We start from the raw sequence: 22683 nt of genomic DNA on the forward strand, positions 1-22683 counted from the left end.
AAGACGGAAAACGTCGCCCCCTAGTCGATCGGCCATTGCGAAGCGGTGTCCACGAAACCAGTGTGGCAAAATACATTCATTCAATGGGCGAGTGGGATTTTTTCAGAAACGTCCCAGGGGCCCCAAATTCGGCAAGCTGACCCCTTGGCCCTCCCCGACCGACGTACCCAAAGCAGGGGGCGCTAGAGCAGAGTGAAATTTTTCTCAGCCTCTGTGCAGAAATCCTCTCTCAGGGCTGTTTCCCTCTCAGACTGAAAAGGCCCTTTCAGGCTTTTAATTTTTTTTCGGGGGAGGGGCGATTTTTTCTAAAGGCCCTAGGGCCCCACGCTTCAAGCCCCACGTCAGGGGCCCCTGGAGAGTCGGAATCTGAAGTATCGGGGTACCACGACCCTGCGTCTCCGTACGGGGGCCGTCCCACGGCCCATTTAACGGCGCAGCGGGTTCGCGGACGAGCGTCCCTTTTTCGACCTTTCGGCCCCTGAACGAGGCCCTAGGGCCACCAAGCTTTCCCGCCCGCACCAGGGGGCCGTGGCGAGTCGGAAAACGGCGCCCCCTAGTCGGTCGGCCCTTCCGAAGCGGCGTCCGCGAAACCACTGCGGCGAATACATTCATTCAATGGGCGAGTGGGATTTTGATAGAAATGTCCCAGGGGCCCCAAACTCTGCACGGTGGCCCCTGGGCCCGCCCCGAGCGACATGCCAAAGGCGCAAGGCTCTAGACCGAAGGCAACACTTTCCCGCCCTTTTAACACTAATCTCGGCCTTGTGTGTCTCTCACTCATGTACCCTCAGAGCCTTTTGAGCGAAAGTTGGTTATAAGTGGCAAACTTTTTTTAGGAAGGTCCCAGATTTTCAAGCTTCGGGGCCGTGAGTCGGGGGCCCCTGGAGGGTCAGAATCTCAAATCTCAATGCGCCACGACCCTGCGTCTCCGTGTGGGGGCCGTCCCACGGGCCATTTAACGGCGCAACGGGTTCGCGGACGAGCGTCCCTTTTTCGACCTTTCGGCCCCTGAACGAGGCCCCAGGGCCACCAAGCTTTCCTGCCCGCACCAGGGGGCCGTGGCGAGTCGGAAAACGGCGCACCCTAGTCGGTCGGCCCTTCCGAAGCGGCGTCCGCAAAACCACTGTGGAAAATACATTCATTTTATGGGCGAGTGGGATATTTTTCAAAATGTCCCCGGGGCCCCAAATTCGGCATGCTGACCCCTGGGCCCGCCCCGAGCGACGTGCCAAAAGCACCGGGCCCTTGAGCGAAGGCAAAACATTTTCAGAAGCTAACCCTAATTCTGACGCTAACCCTAATGCGCGGTCCCTTTTCTTACCTTTCGGCCCCTGAACGAGGCCCTAGGGCCACCAAGCTTTCCCGCCCGCACCAGGGGGCCGTGGCGAGTCGGAAAACGGCGCCCCCTAGTCGGTCGGCCCTTCCGAAGCGGCGTCCGCGAAACCACTGCGGCGAATACATTCATTCAATGGGCGAGTGGGATTTTGATAGAAATGTCCCAGGGGCCCCAAACTCTGCACGGTGAACCCTGGGCCCGCCCCGAGCGACATACCAAAAGGGCCCGGGCCTAGGGCCTGAGAAAGTATTTTTTATCAGCTTTGATCCATCTCTCTGTCTGCCATTGAGGTCAATGGCAGACACTCAGAAACAGGCCCGTTTTCAGCCGTACACTCGTCCGGACTTTAAACGCTTGGCAAGCGGCTAGGGCCCTCAAACTCGGGGGCCCGACTCGGGGCCACCAGACGACGGAACTCGCCGAGTTTCGGGCTCCCGCGACCTTCCGTCTCCGTACGGTCGCGCGTTCCGTTGGTTTGACCTTTTTGACCCTTGTAACGTGTTTTTCACACTTTTTTGACCTTTCGACCACTGAACGAGGCCCCAGGGCCACCAAACTTCTCCGCCCGCACCAGGGGGCCGTGGCGAGTCGGAAAACGGCGCCCCCTAGTCCGTCGGCCCTTTCGAAGCGTCGTCCGAGAAACCACTGTGGCAAAATACAGTCATTCAATGGGCGAGTGGGATTTTTTTCAAAATGTCCCCGGGGCCCCAAATTCGGCACGCTGACCCCTTGGCCCTCCCTGACCGACATACCAAAAGCAGGGGGCGCTAGAGCAAAGTCAAATTTTTCTAAAGGCCCTAGAGATCCGCGCTTCGGGGCCCCGCGTCAGGGGGTACAGTGGGTTATTGGACAAATAATGGGTTAGTGGGATGGGGTTGGGGGGGTTGGGGCAATGGGGCAATATGCTCTCTATCGCCCACTAGAGGTGTCCGAAAACCAACAGTTCCGTGGCAAGTAAGTAAGAATCCGTGAATAGGGGGGTTATTAATAAAGGCCCACTCTCTACCAAGTCTGTGGGCAATTGTCATCCAAATTCACCCTACGATCCCTTGCGCCCATAGCGCGCCAATTGGCAGCTTGTTAACATGGGCGTTTTTCCACGAACCCACGTTTTGGACTAACTTTCAAAAGTTTGAGGTCTTTAAGTTTTTTTTAATGTTTTTGATGGAAGACTCCGATGGCTACCAAGGCTGTGCTTATTTGATCAAAAATATAGGAAATAATATTGTATCGCAATAGTCAAGTCAAGTTAAGTCAAGTCAAATATATTTATATAGCGCTTTTCACAATACAGATTGTATCAAAGCTGCTTCACAGTATCAATCAAAACAACTTAACCGTGTTTGTTTATTACTGAAAAAAGACATCCAAGTTTGGTAGAGCTGATCAGTGGTATGATGGGTCATTTAATTTGAATATCCCCAACTGAGCAAGCCAAAGGCAACAGTGGCAAGGAACCGAAAAACTCCATCAAGTGACCCGATGGTGTCCTAAAACTCCATCAGATGACCCAATGGAGAAAAAAAAACCTTGGGAGAACCCAGGCTCAGTCGGGGCCAGTTCTCCTCTGGCGTTTATGAAGTAGAGGCCGAATTTACAGTAACTATAAGATAAAAAATGTATATGCCTGTATGTATAATGCCTGGCTAAATAGATGCGTCTTTAGTCTAGTTTTAAACTGGGAGAATGAGTCTGAGCAACGAACAATATCAGGAAGGCTATTCCAGAGCTTCGGAGCTAAATGTGAAAATGCTCTCCCTCCTTTGGTGGATCTGGATATCCTAGGAATGACCAGAAGCCTCGAATTTAGTGATCTTAAAGAGCGCGATGGATTATAGGGCGATAGAAGATCCGTTAAATAGACTGGAGCTAAACCATTTAGAGCTTTATAAGTCAAAAGCAATACCTTGTAATTAATACGGAACTTTATAGGTAACCAATGAAGTGATGATAGAATCGGTGTTATATGATCATATTTTCTTGATCTAATAAGAACTCTAGCGGCTGCATTTTGGACTAACTGTAGCTTGTTTATTGAAGATGCAGGACAACCAGCTAATAAAGCATTACAGTAATCTAGTCTCGAGGTCATAATTGCATGAACTAACTTTTCTGCATCAGAGACTGATAGCATATTACGTAGCTTAGCAATGTTTTTAAGGTGGAAAAAGGCTGTTTTTGTAACATATGAAATATGCTTTTCAAAAGACAGGTTGCAGTCTAATGTAACACCCAGGTCTTTTACTGTAATGGATAAAGTAACAGGGCATCCTAATATGTTAAAGTCGTGCTGTGAAAGGTTTTATGGACGGTTTTTAGAACCGATAAGTATTACCTCTGTCTTGTCTGGATTTAATAAAAGAAAATTACTCGTCATTCAATCTTTTATATCTTTAACACAATCTGTCAATTTGGATAATTTAGCGTATTCATCTGGCCGTGATGAAATATATATTTGAGTGTCATCGGCATAACAATGGAAACTAATTCCATGTTTCCTTAGAATATTACCAAGTGGCAGCATATATATTGAGAATAATAAAGGGCCTAACACAGATCCCTGCGGCACTCCATAGTTTGCCGAAGTTATGATCGATTTTTCTCCATTTAAGTTGACGAAATGGTAGCGGTCAGATAAGTATGACCTGAACCAGCTTAATGCTTGTCCTTGAACACCAGTGTAATTTTGTAGTCGATCTAAGAGTATTGTGTGATCTATAGTATCGAACGCAGCACTAAGATCAAGTAAAACTAGTACTGAGATACAGCCTTGGTCTGAAGCTAAAAGTAAATCATTTGTGATTCTAACAAGCGCAGTTTCAGTGCTATGATGTGGCCTGAATCCAGACTGAAACTTTTCATAGATGTCGTTTTCTTGCAAGAAAGAGCCGAGTTGAGCGGACACAACTTTTTCTAATATTTTTGACATGAGTGGAAGATTTGAGATGGGTCTGTAATTTGCAAGGTTATTTGGATCTAATTGTGGTTTCTTAATAAGAGGTTTTATAACTGCCAGCTTGAACGTTCTTGGAACATGACCTAGAATGGAGCTCATAGTGCTAGTTAATTCGTCTAGTTCATCTGTTTGTTTGGGTTCAGGCAGCAGCTGAGTCAGATCAGATAGGCTATTTGAGAAATGATCTATGGTGGATGGAAGAATTGTTCTACCTGGTCGGTAACGTGGCGTAGCATGACATATTACAGCAGTACGTAATATGCAAGTTACCATGTAATGGTCCGTGACATCATCACTTTGTGGAATGATATCTATATCGGTTGGATCGGTTCCATATGATATAATTAAATCGAGTGTATGATTAAGACGATGAGTTGGTCCGGTGACGTTTTGCTTGACCCCGAAGGAGTTTAATAAATCTGTGAACGCAGCCCCTAACGCATCATTTGAATTATCTACGTGTATGTTAAAATCTCCAACAATTAATGCTTTATCGACGTTGACCAATAGATCTGATAGAAAGTCTGCAAACTCTTTTAGGAAATCGGTGTAAGGCCCTGGAGGTCTATATACGGTAGCCAATGCTAGAGATAATAGGGATTTTTTTCTTACATCTAAGAGCGTAACATTTAGCACAAGTACTTCAAACGAATTAAACCTATGACGAGTTTTCTGAGTAACATTAAGGATATCTCTGTAGATTGTTGCAACACCGCCGCCATGACCGATCAGACGGGGCTCATGCTTATAACAGTATCCTGGCGGAGTAGACTCATTTAGACCGAAATAATCATTTGGTTTAAGCCAGGTTTCAGTAAGGCACAGAACGTCAAAATTATTATCTGTGACCATTTCATTTACAATAACCGCCTTAGGTGTAAGCGATCTAATGTTTAGAAGACCTAGCTTTAGAAATTGTTTTTGTTCACTAATAGCGAGATTTTTTGTTTTAATAACAATTAGATTTTTTCTTGATCCCGCGGTAGATTTATTATTTGATCTCAGTAAACGAGGAATAGACACAGTTTCTATGCAATGTTCTACACTAGTATTAATATCAATTAAATTGGTGCAGTAGAGACTGTGATTTGGATTTTTGGTTACTAGTCAAACGGTATTTAACATCTTGGAGATGTTATCCGACAGAAGATCTGCCCCGATTCTACTTGGGTGTAAGCCATCAGCGCGGAAGAACCTCGGTCGCTCCCAAAACAGATTCCAATTATTTACAAAGAATAGTTTCTCCTCATTGCACCATGACAATAACCATTCATTTAGCGCGAATAATCTACAGAACTTTTCATGCCCTTTTCGATACGTAGGAAGCGGTCCAGACACAATAATCGATGTTTCAGGCGATGTTCTGCGTACCGTATCGATAAGGCTCCTGAAGTCTTTCTTCAGAACCTCCGTCTGTCGCAGCCTAGTGTCGTTAGCTCCCGCGTGCAGCACAACAGCTCTGTCTCGTCACCGTTCAAGATCTCAGTTACCCGTGCAGTGATATCGAGAACACGAGCACCAGGAAAGCAATGAGTGTGCACCTTACTTTTACCTAACATAGCGTGGACGTGTCGGACCGTGGAATCGCCGATGATCACAGCATCGCGTTCCGTTTCACGAAGAGGGGAGAAGCGGTTCTGGGTGGAGATCTCGAAAACCGGGAAGGGCGAAAAGATTCTTGTCCTGGCACGCGGCTTCCGCGGAACCACCCAGGCTTCATGGTGTGTTGGAGCCGGGGTGAATGAAACCATTGCTGATCGTGCCCTGGACGCTCGGCAATAATATTGCAGTGTGATCTCTGATCGGTTTAATCTGTGAGCAAGTAATGTGTATGTGCTTCAATGAAAGCAGTGCATTAAAATAGAACAGTGTTTAAACTGACCAGCCTTTGTTGTAAATGTCAGCTCACAATCAGCCAGCATCACTCTCTTCATTGCTCTCACTTTCACTTGGGTGGGCTTATTGACATGACAAATAATGGTGTGGTTGTTTTGCCAAATCACTTTCATAGCTTCAGGCAATGAAATAAATGCTTTGCCGAGTCCATTCTCACCTGGTGTATCTCAGCATAGCATACTGATTATAATGCAGTGCCTTAATGCCTAAAACAATAAGAAGCCATGGTTAATGGAACATATCCAAAAAGATAACAGAATAATAACAGAATTATTATTACTATGAAGTCACACTTAAAAATTTTGTTGCGTTAGTTGAGTGTTTTTCAAACTAGGGTTCTTGAGAGAATTGCAGCGGGTTGATGAAATGCTAATTTTTCAATTATAAAATGTAAAATTAAAATAAATAATTTAAAAATAAAATTCCAAATAAAACATTCCAAAAAATATATATTTTAAATATTTTATTAATTTGCCTGCATGTGTAACATAAGAGAACCGTGGAAATGTGAATGTTTTATTTAATCATTGAAATATTCATTTAAAATCTCAGGGGGTACTTCATGTAAATATTTTACATCAAAGGTGTTTGGCTAATGGAAAAAGAAGTTTAGATAATAAAGATAAAAAATACCAAACCAATTGTCATTTATTTTACACAATGATAACACAAACACTATTTCTAATCCAAGGGTTAAATATTCAAAAATATTCCAATTAGATGGACATGGATTGGCTATTTCTATAGGCTAAATTAATCATTCTGTAATGATGAATGTGTTTGGCCATTTATAATGCGCAGTTTAGAGATTAAATTGACATTGAGGTGTATGTGTTTGTCACATGTATTTATGCCCATTTTGAACATGCATGACTATTACTATTGTGTGACAGATAATTAGTGTTAAAGTGTTGAAATTGATAGTGATGTGTGTGACCAGGCTCAAGCTTTTACAACAGCATCTCCATCTAGTGGTACAGCAGATTAAGTGCTGCCTTACAGTGTTTGTGCCTTTATAGTTCTGCTCCATTACTGAACAAATATAGGCTGTGAAACCTGATATAGGAATATCACATATTTGAAAGTTTATTCTACATTGCAATGAAACAAATGTATTGCATGATGAAAACATGATTATAAAATAAAGTATATAATAAATAATACATAAATTAAATTATTTTGACATTAATACAATTAAATACTATTTTATCTGTTTGACAGTTTTTTAATAAAAAATCCAGCAAACAAGCTAAATAATAAATAAATAAATCAAAATATCTCATCTCTATAGCCTTAAATTTACTCTAGCATGCCTCGTTAACTATCTATACATGATATAGAAAACAAAGCAGTCACCTGCCCTTGTGAGCTTGACTGCAGGTGAAGTCAAGCATGGAGAAGGACATAGGCTGGCTTATTAAAAATGTGCTGTGTTTTCTCTGCCTCCTCCCTCGCTTTCATTAGAGCCTCTCAGGAGGTCTGATCATGTGGGCAGTGTTGTGAGGAGCTCTGAGAGCCTTATATAACCACTGCACAGAGACATCATCAGAGGTCTGTTTCAAACAGACTCGCCTCACAACATCAAATGAATGATAGATGAACTAGTGTACCATTCATTTATATCAGTTCCCATTGATGGTAATGTTTTGTGAGAAAAAGAGAAGCCGAACTATTATGCCATCATTTGCCATCTTGCTCGGTTCTGGTTCCTCTTTTGAACTCTAGATAAATCATCAGGGATTCCCCAATGAGTTTTGTTCAAGGATTACCATCAATTTTTCAAATGTAATTCCATGATGGTAATGATTCTAATGATCATGCAACGTTAACTGAGTTTGTCAGGAAGGTTGATAAATAGTTTGACATGTTGATGAGTGTGATGTGTGCTTTGGTGTGATCAGTCAAAAATATGGGTGGACAAATTTCAGTCAACCAGACTTTGACCTCACTCTGCTCACACACTGCAAAATGTGTGTGTGCACTGCAAGCAGTCACTCCTAATAGAGTATGACCCAATAAGAGTTTTAACTTGATTAAATTAACAAATCTATAATTCCGTCTCCCCTTAAATCATCACATGCGGACATGTTGGTGATGGGAATGTGAATTGAGTGTATTTCATTGATGCATTGAGTGTTATTGCCGGGAGTACAGGAGAGCTTTATATCCATTAAAGGAGGAGTTGTGGACCTTTTCTGATCCAGGAAACCCCCTAAAATAAAAATGACAAAATTGTCTTGGTACCTTACTATAATAACTTTTATTAATAACTTTAACAACCATTATTAACTACCTTTGGCCATATCCTAGATTCATTGCGCCGCTGTATTGTTCAATAGAGAGACACTACATAGAGTGATAGATAGATAGATAGATAGATAGATAGATAGATAGATAGATAGATAGATAGATAGATAGATAGATAGATAGATAGACTCTTTAGCAAAAATATTAACTAAAAATTATATTCTTTAAAAAATATGGTTCTGTTAATAAGTTTACATACCCCTTGCCGAATCTGAAAGAAAAAAAAAATAGTTTAGTACTGCCCTGATCAAGATAAGATATTTACACCATTTGTTACAAAAGATTTCTGTTTCAAATAAATGCTGTTCCTTTGAAGTTCTATTCCTGAGTTTCTATTCTATTCGAATCCTGAAAAAAAAAGCATCATGGTTTCCACAAAAATATTATAAGCAGCTCACCTACTTTTAACATTGATGATAATAAGAGATTTCTTGAGCACCAAACCAGCATTTTAACATGATTTCTAAAGGATCATGTGACAACAAAGACTGGAGTAATGGCTGCTTGAAATTCAGCTTTGCCATCAGAGGAATAAATGATATATTAAAATAGAAAATTGTTATTTTAAATGTAGTTATATTTCACAATATTACAGTTTTTACTGTATTTTTGATCAAATAAATACAGCCTAGATGAGCATACCAGAATTCTTTCAAAAACATAAAAAAAAATCTTACTGACCCCAAACTTTTGAACAGAAGTGTATATTCCAAATGACAAAATAACAACACACAAATGATAATGTTCAAAAGTTGACATTCTTTTTTTAAGTCTACATTTATGTGAAGTCATTCAACCACTGGTTTAAATGGCTAATAAGTCAATAAGTGCTCCTCAGTCCATCTACTGGTTATAGTTGTAATTTCATGGCTTTTTAAATAAGTGTTAGTTTTCCTACATCTATAAACTTTTAGTTTCAAAAGTTGACAAATCATGACAAATGACAAATCATCATTAAAATAACTTTAAAATTGGATAATATTTAGACCTTTGAAGTGCTGGAAAAAGTGTGAAGCACTTTAAAGCCCTTAAAAAGTGCTTGAATTTCACTCTCAAAAGGTTGTACGAATAGTAATGTATATAAATACATGTGAATAATATAAATTATTCTATAGTTTATTTTAATATTCATTCTCCCAGCGCTATGTAGTAATGGTGTCGCATACTCGAGATTGGCCCAATAGTACCTGTTCTGAGCTCGCGCTGCGCTGTCTAATATTGGTCAGAGCGTATAAATGGTCTGCGCAGTGCAGCTTAAACGAGTAGCGCGGTTTTGTTTCACTTTCTTTTCATTTGCCATTTTATGTTTCTCATATGCAACAGAAATAGCGGTTCTTATCAGTTGGGCAACGTGGTGGGTGTCATCAGTGCGACCTCTAACAAAATTTAGTTGCATCAGCTGGAAAAAAGGTCGCAAAATGCGACCATTTGGTTGCAGTCTGCATGGAGCCCTGTTTGGGGAACCAAAAATGGTTCTTTGGCATCACTGTGAAAACCCAGTTTTGGAACCTTTATTTTTAAGAGTGTAGGTTGGCCCTACAGTCTTGAGATTAATCAGTAATTAAACCTACTATTGAACTCATTCAGGTTTAAGTCATTTTATAATACTTGAATTAAACAGGAACAACCAAACAAAAAGTGGTAACACTTTATTTTACAGTGTGTAAAACAGTGTGTAGTTACTGTAGTAATAACAACAAATTATGCATAATTACATGCAACTACAGTACTTAAGTGCATAATTACACTGTAACACGGCCTTCATAAAATAAAGTGTAACCCAAAAAGTTCACACTTTATATAAGGTGTCTTAGCCACTATGTACTTACATAAAAAAGAATGAATGAATGAATAAATGTTAGGTACAATGTGCTTAAGTATTTGTATTGCAAAACAGTTTTGTTGTTTTTGTGTTGGGATACGGGTAAGGTTAGGGACAGGTTTGGTGGTATGGTTAGGTTTAAAGGTGCCACAAGCGACCTGTCTTTGCACAGCCCTGGTTAACAGTGTAATTATAGATACCTACAGAAATAAATTACATCTGTAATCACATGCAGTTATTTTTTAAATGCATGTATGTACACAATAAATGCATTGTATTAAATTATTTATTTAAATGTTTGTACATAGTAGTTAAAGACACTTAAAATAAAATGGGAACAACAAAGAGAGTTAAAAATAAGAAAGAGACCCGTTAAGGCCAGAAAGGAAAATGGTGGACAGTCTCTTAACCCAGGGCACCCGGAATTGACACACACCAGGAAGACAGAACTGCGGTCAGGGGGAGGGACCTGATCAGCGCAAGTCTGTGTGTGTGTGTGAGAGAGAGTGCAGAGGCGGGCCATTCGATGTGTGTGTGTGTATACGAGAGAGAGGAAGCAAGTAGCTCTTTCTGTGTTTGTGTGAGAGGGAGGACATTTTACCGTTCCAGTGAGAGAGAAAAAAACCCCTCAGTTGGCAGAAGAGGTAGAATTCCAGTGGAGGCATTGATTTGTCACAGGCGGCTTGTCAAAACTTGAAAGGAAGGAAAGCAGTGAGTGAAACGCAGGGAGAGGAGAGAGAGGGATCAGCCGTCAGCATGGAGGAGGATGAGGATGAGGTGCTAGGTCTTTTGGACAAAGTTCTAGAGGATGAAGATTTGTTTGACAATGAGATGGACTTGGACTGTCCATTCACCCCAATGGAACTCAGGACGTTTAAGGTGAGAGAGAGACCGGCTGAGAGGTGAAGAGACAAGACAGCACTTCTCTCTTCCTCTGCTGGCTTTTGCTCTGTCTCAATGGCTAAAAATAGTAAGGTGGAAAAGTATTAAAACATTTCACGACGTGGCGTTAGTGTTTGTTCAGTTCCCTTTTGCTTAGTTTGTACCAGTCATATGTAGCAACGGTGAGTCTGTATGGTCTTAATGATCTTTATCCTGTTCTAACACAATTGTCGAGACAGAAATCACTCAGGTAAAGGCAGAAACTGGGCCAGTTTTTGCACAAATACAGTTTACTCACCAACTGTTGCTGTGATTTTGACTCTTTGGCATTACATTTTCTATAGTTTGATTTGGGATGTTTAGTGTTTCTATAAGAGCATCCATGCTTCCTCAGACTCCACCAGCAGTTACTTAACTTTGTGTCTATCATTAGCACAATCTCATATTCTCTATAGTTGGACACTCACATTCAGAGAGCACAGGCCATAAACACACCATTAAGGCACAGTTACCCTATAATACAAATTCTGTTAATATTTTCTCACCCTCATGTCATTCCAAACCTGTCTGAATTTTTCTTTTTCATTTATACATACGAGAGTGAGTGAGAGTACATTTTGATAGAATTTTAATTAGTTTGGGTGAACTATCCCTTTATAACATTTCTCTCACAATACATTTGGTGCACTGTCAAAACAAATTGTGTAAGTCTGTGCTTCTAAACGGGTTTAGTTTTAGACTGACCTGAATCATGCAAGTTTGAGTTACTGTTGTCCATACACAGAAGATGGACAGTATAATAACCTGAAAAAGAAAAATACATTTTAGCTGTTAAGCAGCACATGTTTTGAATGAGGACCAGGATAAAGAGGAGCAGTTCTTAGTTTATGACATTGTTTATTTTATATTTTGACATAAAATGTAAGTGGTCAGAATATCCCCCCAAAAAAGCCCACCCTCTGATATTTTGGTATATCCATAGATCTCTGCCTGTATCTCTCTCTCTTTGTCTCTCTTACATCAACGTTTAAAAGTTTGAGGTCGGTAAGATTGTTTTGGTTACACTTTATTTTAAGGTGACATAGTTACATTGTACCCAAGTCCCAAGTAAGTACTGAGTAATATTAATTAAATTAATTACGGTTAGGGTTTGATTTAGGCCATAATAACATAATTAGTTACTCGTAATTATGCATAATTTACTGTTATTACTATAGCAAGTACATGTAGTAATGTGTAACTATGTCACCTTAAAATAAATTGTTATTTGTTACCGATTTTTTTTAATGCTCACCATGTATCAAAAATACAGTTATACAGTATCAATAAAACAGTAATAAAGTAAATTATAATTTAAAATATCTGTTTTCTCTTTGAATATATTTTTAAATGTAATCTATTCCTTTGAAAATTCAGTTTTATCATCAGTGTCACATGATCCTTCGGAAATCATTCTAATATGCTGCTTTGGTGCTCAAGATTTTTATTTTTTATTATAATCAATGTTGAAAACAATCGTTCTGCTTAATATGTATTTATTAGATTCTTTGATGAATGGAAAGTTCAAAAGAACATCATTTATTTAAAATAGAAATTTTGTAACACTGTCTTTACTGTAACTTGTGGTCAATTTAATGCATCCTTGCTGAATAAAAGTATTAATTGCTTTAAAAATATCTTACTGAACCCAAACTTTTGAACGCTATGATAAAATAGATATTTTATACTTCCCTTTCAGTGGAAGTCAATATTTTATTTCCCCCCATCTTATCAATCTTATCATCCACCAAATAATGGCACACCTTTCCTCCACCCAAATTTGAGGTATTGTTAAAAAAAGCAAGGTGTTTTTTTTTTTTGTGTGAAAAAGCAAGCACCACTAATAAATAGTGTTTCACCTAATCACAACTGCTAATTTTTAGGGATGCACGATATTGGATTTTGGCCGATATTCGATATGCCGATATTTTCAAACTAATTTTGCCCGATACCGATGTATTTGTATTTTTTTCAAGTGCAAAAAAAGCTTATTAAAGCTTCTATTAAAGTTCTCAGTCAAGAGCAGTGAGTGATTTCCTCTTTGTGTTTTGTTGTTTTATTAACATTAAAGGGATAGTTCTCCCAAAATTTGTAATTGTCATCATTTACTCAAGTTGTTTTAAACCCAAATAAATTTCTTTCTTCTGTTGAAAATAAAAGTTATTTGGAAGAATGTGCCTAACCAAACAGTTGCTGTACTCCAGTGACTTCCATAGTATATTTAAGCACAAGAAAGAAATGAATACAGGTTTGGAACAACGACGCGTCTAATATACACGCATTTGACAAGCAGATTTTCTGTTTGCTTTCACTTTAGACATAACCAACTTTGTTTATGTAAACCTTGTGTGTATTTTGACAGTATTAGCGCAATAAGACTCGAAAGATAACTTAGTCCAGAATGCAGGCGCTGTGACAGGCTTTTAATTCCTGTGAGCGTCGGGTGTACGCGCTCAGAAAAGCGCATTTTAGAACAGCGCATCAGCATGTGAATGACATGTTTAACTAGCAAGACTTTGACGCACATGCAAATAATGAACTTTTGTGAATTGCAGTGTCCCGTGAGTGTAACTCCACCTCTGCGTTTACATGTGATGTGATGTGAATGTACGTTGCGTTGTACAGTATGTTGAGATGAAGGCGCCAGAATTGAACTGATAGAATGCACGATACTATGATTTTTCTTCAAAAGCAGATCGTGGAGACATTTTAATCGTCCACGATCAAAAACCGAGATTATCGCACACCCCTAGTTGGAAGTTTAAGTTGCTGGCGCTCATGCTTCGTTCACGGTCGTCACGTGCGCATAGGAAACACGCCACCCTATCGGCAAGGCTCATCGGCAGTAATATTCATATCTGCCGATGCCGATAATGGTCATTTTAAGCTTTTATCAGTCGATACTGATGTTGTCCTGATATCATCGTGCATCCCTACTAATTTTAAATTAACCTTCTATTAGCATTCTATTAGTGTAATATATGGTGGGCCAAAATGTCAGTGGATCATTACTAATAAAATCCCTAAATTCAGAGACTGACTTGTTTCTAGTTTCAGGATATGTTGCAGACTCAAACCTGCATCAGCTATGTGAGCACCAAAGTTCAACCTGTGAAGAGCATGTGCAATATCCATTGTGTCACAGTTCTCACCAGTTACAGATGTTTTGATGTGTTCACTGTTCAGTCAAAATCAGATTATTTTCTCACAGATGAAAATGAGGCTTGCAAATACTTTTTTCACAACAATTTTCTATTTTAAATAGGAAAATAAGTGACACTTAGAAGAACTTTTAGAACTCACTTCAGTCTAACATTGATATTCTTTAATAGTGACAAATATATATATTTGTATATATTCTGGTAGACAAATGCATTTCTTGGTCTAGCTGTAGCCTACATTGTCTGTTTAGACAGTCTTGGAACTTCTCAGTCTCTGTAACTTCCTCTTCTGTCATGTTTGCCCATTCTCTGTCTTTCACTAATGACACTATCTGTGTTTATAAATAATTTTCTTCCTGTGACGTCATTCCTTATCAATATCTTATCGCTATCAGCATTGGGCACCGTAGTCACTGCTATTCATTAAGCAAAAGCTGCTGTGCAACACTTAAATTCTGAACCTCAACACACATGAATTCAAATCACTCTTACATAAAATGAATGTCATTGCATTAGGTTCAAATGTAATTCAAAAAAGAAAAGAGTTGGTTGTACTTGTTTTGAGATATTGTATCTTAATGCAATGACATCCAGGGTCTAAAAAGTATTAAAGCCCCAAAATGTTTTTTTTTGGTTTTTTTTGGTCTCCCTAAAATTAAATGTAAAGGTCCCCAAAATTTGGTAACAACATTATTTTAAAATATCTTTCATGTTTCACAGAAGAAAGAAAGTCATGCAGTTTTGGAACAACGTGAGTGAATAAATGATAACAGAATATACATTTTTGGGTGAACTATCCCTTTGAGGGTCTTTAAAGGGTTCTTCAGGGTTTTCACAATCTGTTTCAAAAGTAATCCTTTTTTATTCTTTACACGTCCAGTATTATCATCTTCACACAGGATATTCATAACTGTCATAACGTGTCCTGGCCTCACTTTAGTCTGAAACGTGTTCATTTTTCCCCTTTAACCCTCTGGGGACCAAGGTGTTTTTGGGGTCCTTGAGATGTTTTGACATGCTCTGACATTTGTGCTTTTTTCAGTTGCTTATAAACATATTAATGGCACAGGTGAAATTACACTCTATTTAGCACAAACAGGACTACCATAATGTGTGAGCAACATGTATGTACATGTTTGTATTTTTTAGAGAATATTGTTTATGCGTGGTTATTGAAAAAACTAAAAAATAAAGTTTTTGAAATAAGGACACAAAAAACATACTAAATATGAGTCCACAAGACTTTTGACTAATGTACGTCGTCGCCTAGAGTTTTTGCTTCAAAATGATCTGAAAATCATCCTTCCTAATCATTCACATAAAACAATATATTGTTTTAAATTGTGAAAAACATTTTTTTGTTTGCCAAGGCAATATGCGGATGGGCGGAACGGCCCAACCCCTATCATGAATAATTAAGTGATTCTCAGACAGTGACCCTGCATAATAATGAGCCTTTCATTCAGGGGTGTCACACAAGAAAGAATGTAAGGACAATATATATATATATATATATATATTGTCATTGCATTCTTTCTTGTATATATATATATAGCCTACATGTGTGTATATATATATATATATATATATATATATATACACACACACACACACACACACACACACACACACACACACACACACACACACACACACACATATATATATATATATATACAAACAATCAAAATATAAATGAAAGCCAGAAGCACATTTTTAGTCATACCTGGAAACAAATCCTGGTCAAATGCTATATGGGCCAGTCTACAGAATTGGTTCAAAGTTACAGTTGGAAACATCTTGAAAAGAAAATAGTCTTTTCCCATAAATGTCTTATAAAGTATTATTTTTTAAAGTAGACCAATACAATAAAAATAAACCAGTCGCATTTCAAAGTCGCTCGCGAAATGACCGCCAGGTGGCGCAAAGGGACATTTATCAAAACGTAAGTGGGGCTAATGTCAATTAACAGTAAGGATGAAATTCTACAAGTTATGGTAATTTACAAATAAGCCTACAACAAACATTTATTTTTATTTTTAAACAAATATTTTTAAATATGCAACATGCACGTTTAAACAACAAACAATACATTCTGAACCAGCGCTTCCTGTATTGAGACATGCAGCGCGTTTCAGTTACGATCCTGGTTCCAGTGGCCTTAATACATTCACGGCTTTTTAAAATGTCACAAAGCGTTTTGAGATGGTTTTGAATGAAATATTGAAGTTTATAATTAGGGTATTTTGGCACACCACGCCGAGTGGCTATGCATTATTCTAAAATCTGGCTTTATTCTGGCATGTTGAATTAGAGTTTGACAAACGCGGCGGCGCGTTCATTTGGATTTATTTTTCTCATAACAGCTAAAAGAACTTACTGCGTAATTGTTGGTCATACAGATAAGATATCATCTTTTAAAACTGTAAAAGGTCTACTTTTATTCATGTAGGCTAAAGTAGGCCTACAATCACAGGCTAACGACAAAACGTTTTCTCGCTCATTTGAGAAACAGACGTTTGGGCATTTCTCAGTGAGAAAATTCATAGCCGAGCGGTAGAACTTACGATTCGATCATCAAGATGACACGAGTTCAAATCCCGATCAAACATGGTCTACTGTAAATTTTATATTTATTAATGCAGAGAGATTTGTCTAGCTCTAAAACTCTGTTACACCATACAGTTTTTTGCTTATATTTATAAAATAAAATTACCATGCATTTCCATTTTACACTAAGGAACAATAGTATCCAACAGAACGACGTTGCATCTGTACCAATCGTACGAGGCTACCAATCGTAATTTCAAAAGCAGTTCTGTAAAAAAAGTAATTTTATATATATAGCCTATATATATATATTTTTTTTTTATTAGGCCTATTATTATTATTATGATTCCCTACAACCTAGAGTTTTTAAAAACATGGTTTTAAGTAAAGTGTGATTTGCCAGGGGGGACGGGGATTTCCTTCTGGTCTAAACATCCCTGCTTCTGCTGAATTAATTGAATCCCCACACCCCTCCCTCCACAGTAATCAATGCTATAGGCTACTTCACCAATAGACCATATCAAATATAAAATAGAGATATGCAACAAGCACGTTTAAACAACGACAAACAATAAAATCAAAACCAGCGTTTCAGTTGTTCATTAGTTCAAGTGGCCTTAAAGCATGCACGGCTTTTCAAAATTTCACAAAGCGTTTTGAGATTATTTTGAATGAAATATTGAAGTTTATAATTAAGTGTTTTGGCAGACCACGCCGAGTGGCCCTATGCATTTTTCTAAAGTCGGGTTTTATTCGAACTTTAGCTAACGACAAAAGTTTATCTGTCGTCTCTGTCTCCAGGAACTGCGCGTCACAAAAATGAACCGAAAGCCACTTCAGCTCAGTCACTATAAGAAATCGGCTCTGTCTAAAGCCTTTAAATGTCTAAATATTCAGGCTAATAAATGTTATCTGATTATGTAATCCATATGAAAACGAGAGGTACAGAGGATGTACTCAAACATGTAGCCTGTAAGCGCTTCCCAATGAGAAAATGACAAGGGTGAAAATCTCGCTCTAATTAAATGTAGCAGGCTAAACCGCCCTGAATTAAAATGTAAAAACAGATCAAATAATGTATTTTTCGAAATGTTGAGATATTGTTTCATTTAAGTTCATAATTATTCTATACATGTTATTTAATTTAGCAGCATTACCACGAAGCACCGTGTTTCGATATTTATTTGAATAATACAAAAAATTAAAACTTAATTCACAAATTGCATGCCTGGTTGAAAGGATCCAAAGATCCCTGTAGACTTTAATATTGAGTTGAACATTTTGTTCATGACAACAAATTAACATGCGTTTTTTCAGATTATATTTAGTTTTGCTTGGAAAAAGCTGGCCCAAACCAGTTTTATTTCATCAATTATTGAAATAATGAAATATTTAGTAATAAACTTTTATGACAGAAATATCACTAGGCTACATGTAACTTAAATCATTTAATTCCTTCATTATCAACACTGTCTAGAATAGCGATTTAAGTGTGAATTGCGACTTCTCTTTGTGTTAAATCAGCCTCAGATTCCGATAGCCGGTGGGGGGTTGGAGGGACAGTTCAGTGTATCGTGCGCGCAGGACAATAGGCCTGTTAATGTTCCTCTTTCATATGGAGAGCGAGGGAGACTAAATAAACTTGTTAAAAAAGAGATTCAGCGCGAGAGAGGCAAAGAAAAACGCATGTTTTAATTTAATTATGTTGCTTTGGACAATTTTCGTTTTGTAGGCCTACTGTTTTAATTGTTTAATATAGCTGTCATTTCTTTGGCAATACAAATTTAAAATGTCGCAAGAATAAGATTAGCCTAGTGTTTCTTATTTTGCATCGCAAAAGAAATAAACTCTAAACCCGATGCAACCCTGTTTTAAATAATAAAAAAAACTGTCCCGACACTTTATTTAAACCTTGAAATGTTCGAACTTGGTTTCAAACTTAAGTAATTTTAGTGTTCTTTTACATTACACAATAATTTAGCAGAATAAAGACGAGCTTCTTCATTTTCATTTTCTGATGCAATCGGCTGACAATCTTCCTTCATCAGTTTTTGACGTTTGTGCAGCGGCTGCGGTTCTACAGGAATGTAGCAAATTTATGTTATGATAATTAAACAACTCTTGACTTTAAATAAGTAAACAGTTATAAACAGTTAGCTATTTAAGCATCAAGAAGGTAAAATATAAACGCTGTAGGCCAACATCGGTTAACAACATGTATGCTACATTGAGATTCGATCTCGGGTCGATTGAAGCTCCTCGAAGCTCGTGTTGTTGCGTTAACCACTGAGCTATCGTCTGTACGTCTGTAAATGTTTTTATTGCAATGTTTTATTTTTCATTATTTATTCAATTTCATTTCAGTAGCCTAATTTCAGTATTGTGATTATGAATTATTTTAACTACGTTTCACTTGTTGAATTCATCTGCTACCAGCTTTTAATCGCTCTGAATGAGCCGCGGTGCGGCGGCAGATTACGCATTAGAAAGAATAAACGAACACTTTTCAGAGTCTATGATTGTAGCGCCTCTTAGCGGTAAAAGGCAGCAAATACACCCCACATTTTACCGCCGCGGTGGAACGGCTGATGTGGGCATTGTCATGGCTTGCCTCAACATTTGCGTTTGAATAGCGCGCGTCCTCCGTGGGCGTGTCAGATTAACGCGTAATGAAGTGTAATGAGCTGGGGAAAAAAATTCTGACAGCACTCTCTTTTCATACAGATTACATAAACTGAGAATATTTGTTTTTTATATAAATTACTTCATTTGAAAAGAAGAGAATTCAAGCTTCATAAAGAAAAATCTCTCGTGCCTGTATGACAAGTATTTGCAGAGTTAGAGTTAATTTTTCGGACGTGTTTCAGAATGGACTGCACTGACAGAGAGAAGGCAAAACTCGCATCATGTTTATTTTTCTTTATTTGACAAAAAGCACAAAACTTTGTTTTTATTGTGAGTATACAGAAAAATAATAGACAATTAACAGGATCGATTGATGTATAACACTTATATGTACGATCAAAATCCACAGAGTATTTTAAGTCTATTTTTCTGCTATGTGAAAAAAAAACGGCAAAACGCGCCGGCGCGTTTCTGGTCCCCAGAGGGTTAAGAGTCACAGAATAAATAGTGCTCTGGACAAAGGAGGGTTTGTGAGTGAATTATAAGGGCAATGGTGGGGATATTTGGCCGCTTTCTTTATGTAGTTAGTCATAAGGGTGGTACTTCCTGTCTTTTAAGATAGAACTGCTGTTTATTCCTTTATGTAATCAAATTTCATGGGTTTCAAGCAGACCCAGTCATGTTTTGTTTTATCCTCATATATTTGTGGTGGTTTTGATGGACAGACATGGTGGGAGAATTTACACATACAGTAATTGTTCCAAAATATTTTTTATGAACTCATAAGCAAGAGCTGTTGTAAATGGAAGGTTCAAAGGGGGATTTGGTTTAAAGGCTTATTTGGAGCAAAAACATGGAAGCAGACATTTGAAAGTTGGATTACACTTGAAGGCTCCTTAAGTTTTCCTCTTTCACTCATATTCACAGGTGTTTGTTCAAATGGCTGGGTTTAGATAGCGTGTCTTTGTTTAAACACAGAAACAGTTTGAACTTTGTAGCTGGATGGGTGAATTCTCAGGGTGTGTCTCTGCCTGAGAAATTTCACACCAGAGAGAGAAATAAAATCAGAACAGACTAGTAGTAGGATAAGCTGAACACATGGTTTGATTAACTACAGGTGGTGCAAATTTCTTGAATATCACAACAAAAATGTACCTTTGCATATGATTCCAGCTGAAATGAACACTAAAGGCAGCAGGCACGGATTAACGCACGGGCCTACTGGGCACTTGCCCAGGGCACTGGGCCAGCAGGGGGGCCTGTAAAATGTACTGTGTCTATTCTTTTCAAATAATTATTTTTATTTTATTTTTATTTTCAGTAAAATTGTGTTAAATATTGAAGAATAATGTGATTTTTTTGCAGTTGCAAAGTATTAACTAGTAAATAAATCAAATAAATAATTTTAATGTATTGCTGCGCTGTTGAGAAGGACATCTAGAGGCGAGTGAAAAGCATTGCGTAATATAAAAGTCACGCGTAAGACGGTTACTCAAAAACCAAAACAAAAATGAGTTTAAAACCACAACCAAGACAGAACATAGGCTAAGTTGTTTATGTTTTACAATAGTAGCCTATGGGCTTATTTTTTTTTAACGAAATGTCAATCTTCATCTTTATAACAGAAGATATAATACAATACAACAATCTTCAAGATACAGCAAATCTTCAAATGTGTAACGGATTGTCACCTTAAAAAGTGTCTTTTGTGGTGGAACAAGCAATGCTATATAGCATCTTAATTTAATCTTTGTTTTATTATTTTAGTTCATTAACTAATTGTTAACTCAACTAATTTAACGTAAAGACCTGGATACTAGAATTAGGCTACTAATTAAATAAATGTCAACTAGCCTAAATGCATTGATTAGAATTGCCATTGACTAAAGATTTTCTAGTCGACGACTAGTAGTCATTCCTTTAAGCAATTAGTCGACTAATCTCACGTTAATATTAATTTCTGCTTAAATACTGAGTGGAGGCATATAGCCTATTCCGCGCTCAAGCAAGCGCATGCATAAATATTGCCGCAAAGCACCGGCAAAAGCAGGCTAATGATAATATATGTCTGGAAAAAAACTAGGCATTTTTATTGTTTAATAATATATATATTTTTTTTTAAATCAGTGTCTGCTGCAAACATATCTATATCTCTGCTGTAAAGTGGATGCGCCTTTAGAGAGAAATGCACCTTTCATATCATATCAGCCTAATCAGCCGGTATTTGCTTTCGATTCGAATTTTTTCGTTTAAAAGTGGACATTTCAAGCTTTATATAGAAATATTCATCATGTATGTGAGGCTATACACTGTGTTTCAGTTTTTTTTTTGAGACGCGCTCCAGTTCACGCCACGACCATGAAAGCGCGCCCTGTTTGTTTTATTTTATTTTACAAAAGCACAACGTTTTCTTGTTATTGTGAGTTTACAAAAATAAAAGTAGCTACTTGCGACTGATGCATTATTCTTTTCTGTATAGACCTATGACCAGAAAAGATTGAGTAGGCCTATTTCAAGTTGTTTCCACTGTTGATAGGAAAATGCAAGTGTTCGCGCCGACGCCTGCCATGCAGTGCGCACTGCACACTCCGCACACGCACTTGGATATGCATTTATCTAGGTTAAAGTTAGAGCGAGCTGCCATGCCAGACGGATAAGTCCTTTTCATGTTTAACAAATCAAATCATGCATTTTCTACATACCGCGAGTAAGCGCTGCACCAGTTTGAAAAAGGTAAAAGCATAATGAGCGTAACGAGCGAGAGGCCCCACACTGGGGGATGCAGAGATGTTGCTGCGTCTGTTATTATTAACATTTCTGATTGTTTAAATGACCAGCCCTCGGGGGTCCCCTTAAAATGCCTTGCTTGCCTGCCCACTGTTGTCCAAAAAATTGGTGAAGGGGGCCTTTGAGACATCCGTGCCCAGGGCACATCATCGCCTTAATCCGTCCCTGAAAGGCAGTAAAACACAAACAACTTTTATTCCTTTTCACACAAATTAGGATTACAGACTCAGATTGTCAATTAATTGATTTCTTTTTTTATAACTTTCTTTTTTTTTATAAAGATCTTGCACATTTGTCAGTTTACATTAGAGGCAAGCTTTTC

The 22683-nt window shown here is 38.3% G+C and overlaps 1 protein-coding gene across 3 annotated transcripts in view; it reads left to right on the top strand.

Annotated features, from left to right (window-relative positions):
* The window catches only part of abr (ABR activator of RhoGEF and GTPase), a 490805-nt gene that overhangs the window by 177580 nt on the left and 290542 nt on the right, over positions 1 to 22683 (top strand). Inside the window, exon 1 of one of the 3 annotated variants that reach the window (XM_056236060.1) lies at positions 10855 to 11196. The exons of the other annotated variants lie outside the window; for them this stretch is intronic. Within the exon in view, the coding sequence (XP_056092035.1) occupies positions 11074 to 11196 (123 nt within the window). The 5' untranslated portion in view covers positions 10855 to 11073. Of the gene's footprint in view, positions 1 to 10854; positions 11197 to 22683 lie in introns of those variants that run through there. 3 annotated transcript variants of the gene reach the window in all.

This window comes from Rhinichthys klamathensis, unplaced genomic scaffold (genome assembly GCF_029890125.1).
Source record: "Rhinichthys klamathensis goyatoka isolate OS25496 unplaced genomic scaffold, OSU_Roscu_1.1 h1tg000019l_1, whole genome shotgun sequence".
Classification (NCBI taxonomy): domain Eukaryota; kingdom Metazoa; phylum Chordata; class Actinopteri; order Cypriniformes; family Leuciscidae; genus Rhinichthys; species Rhinichthys klamathensis.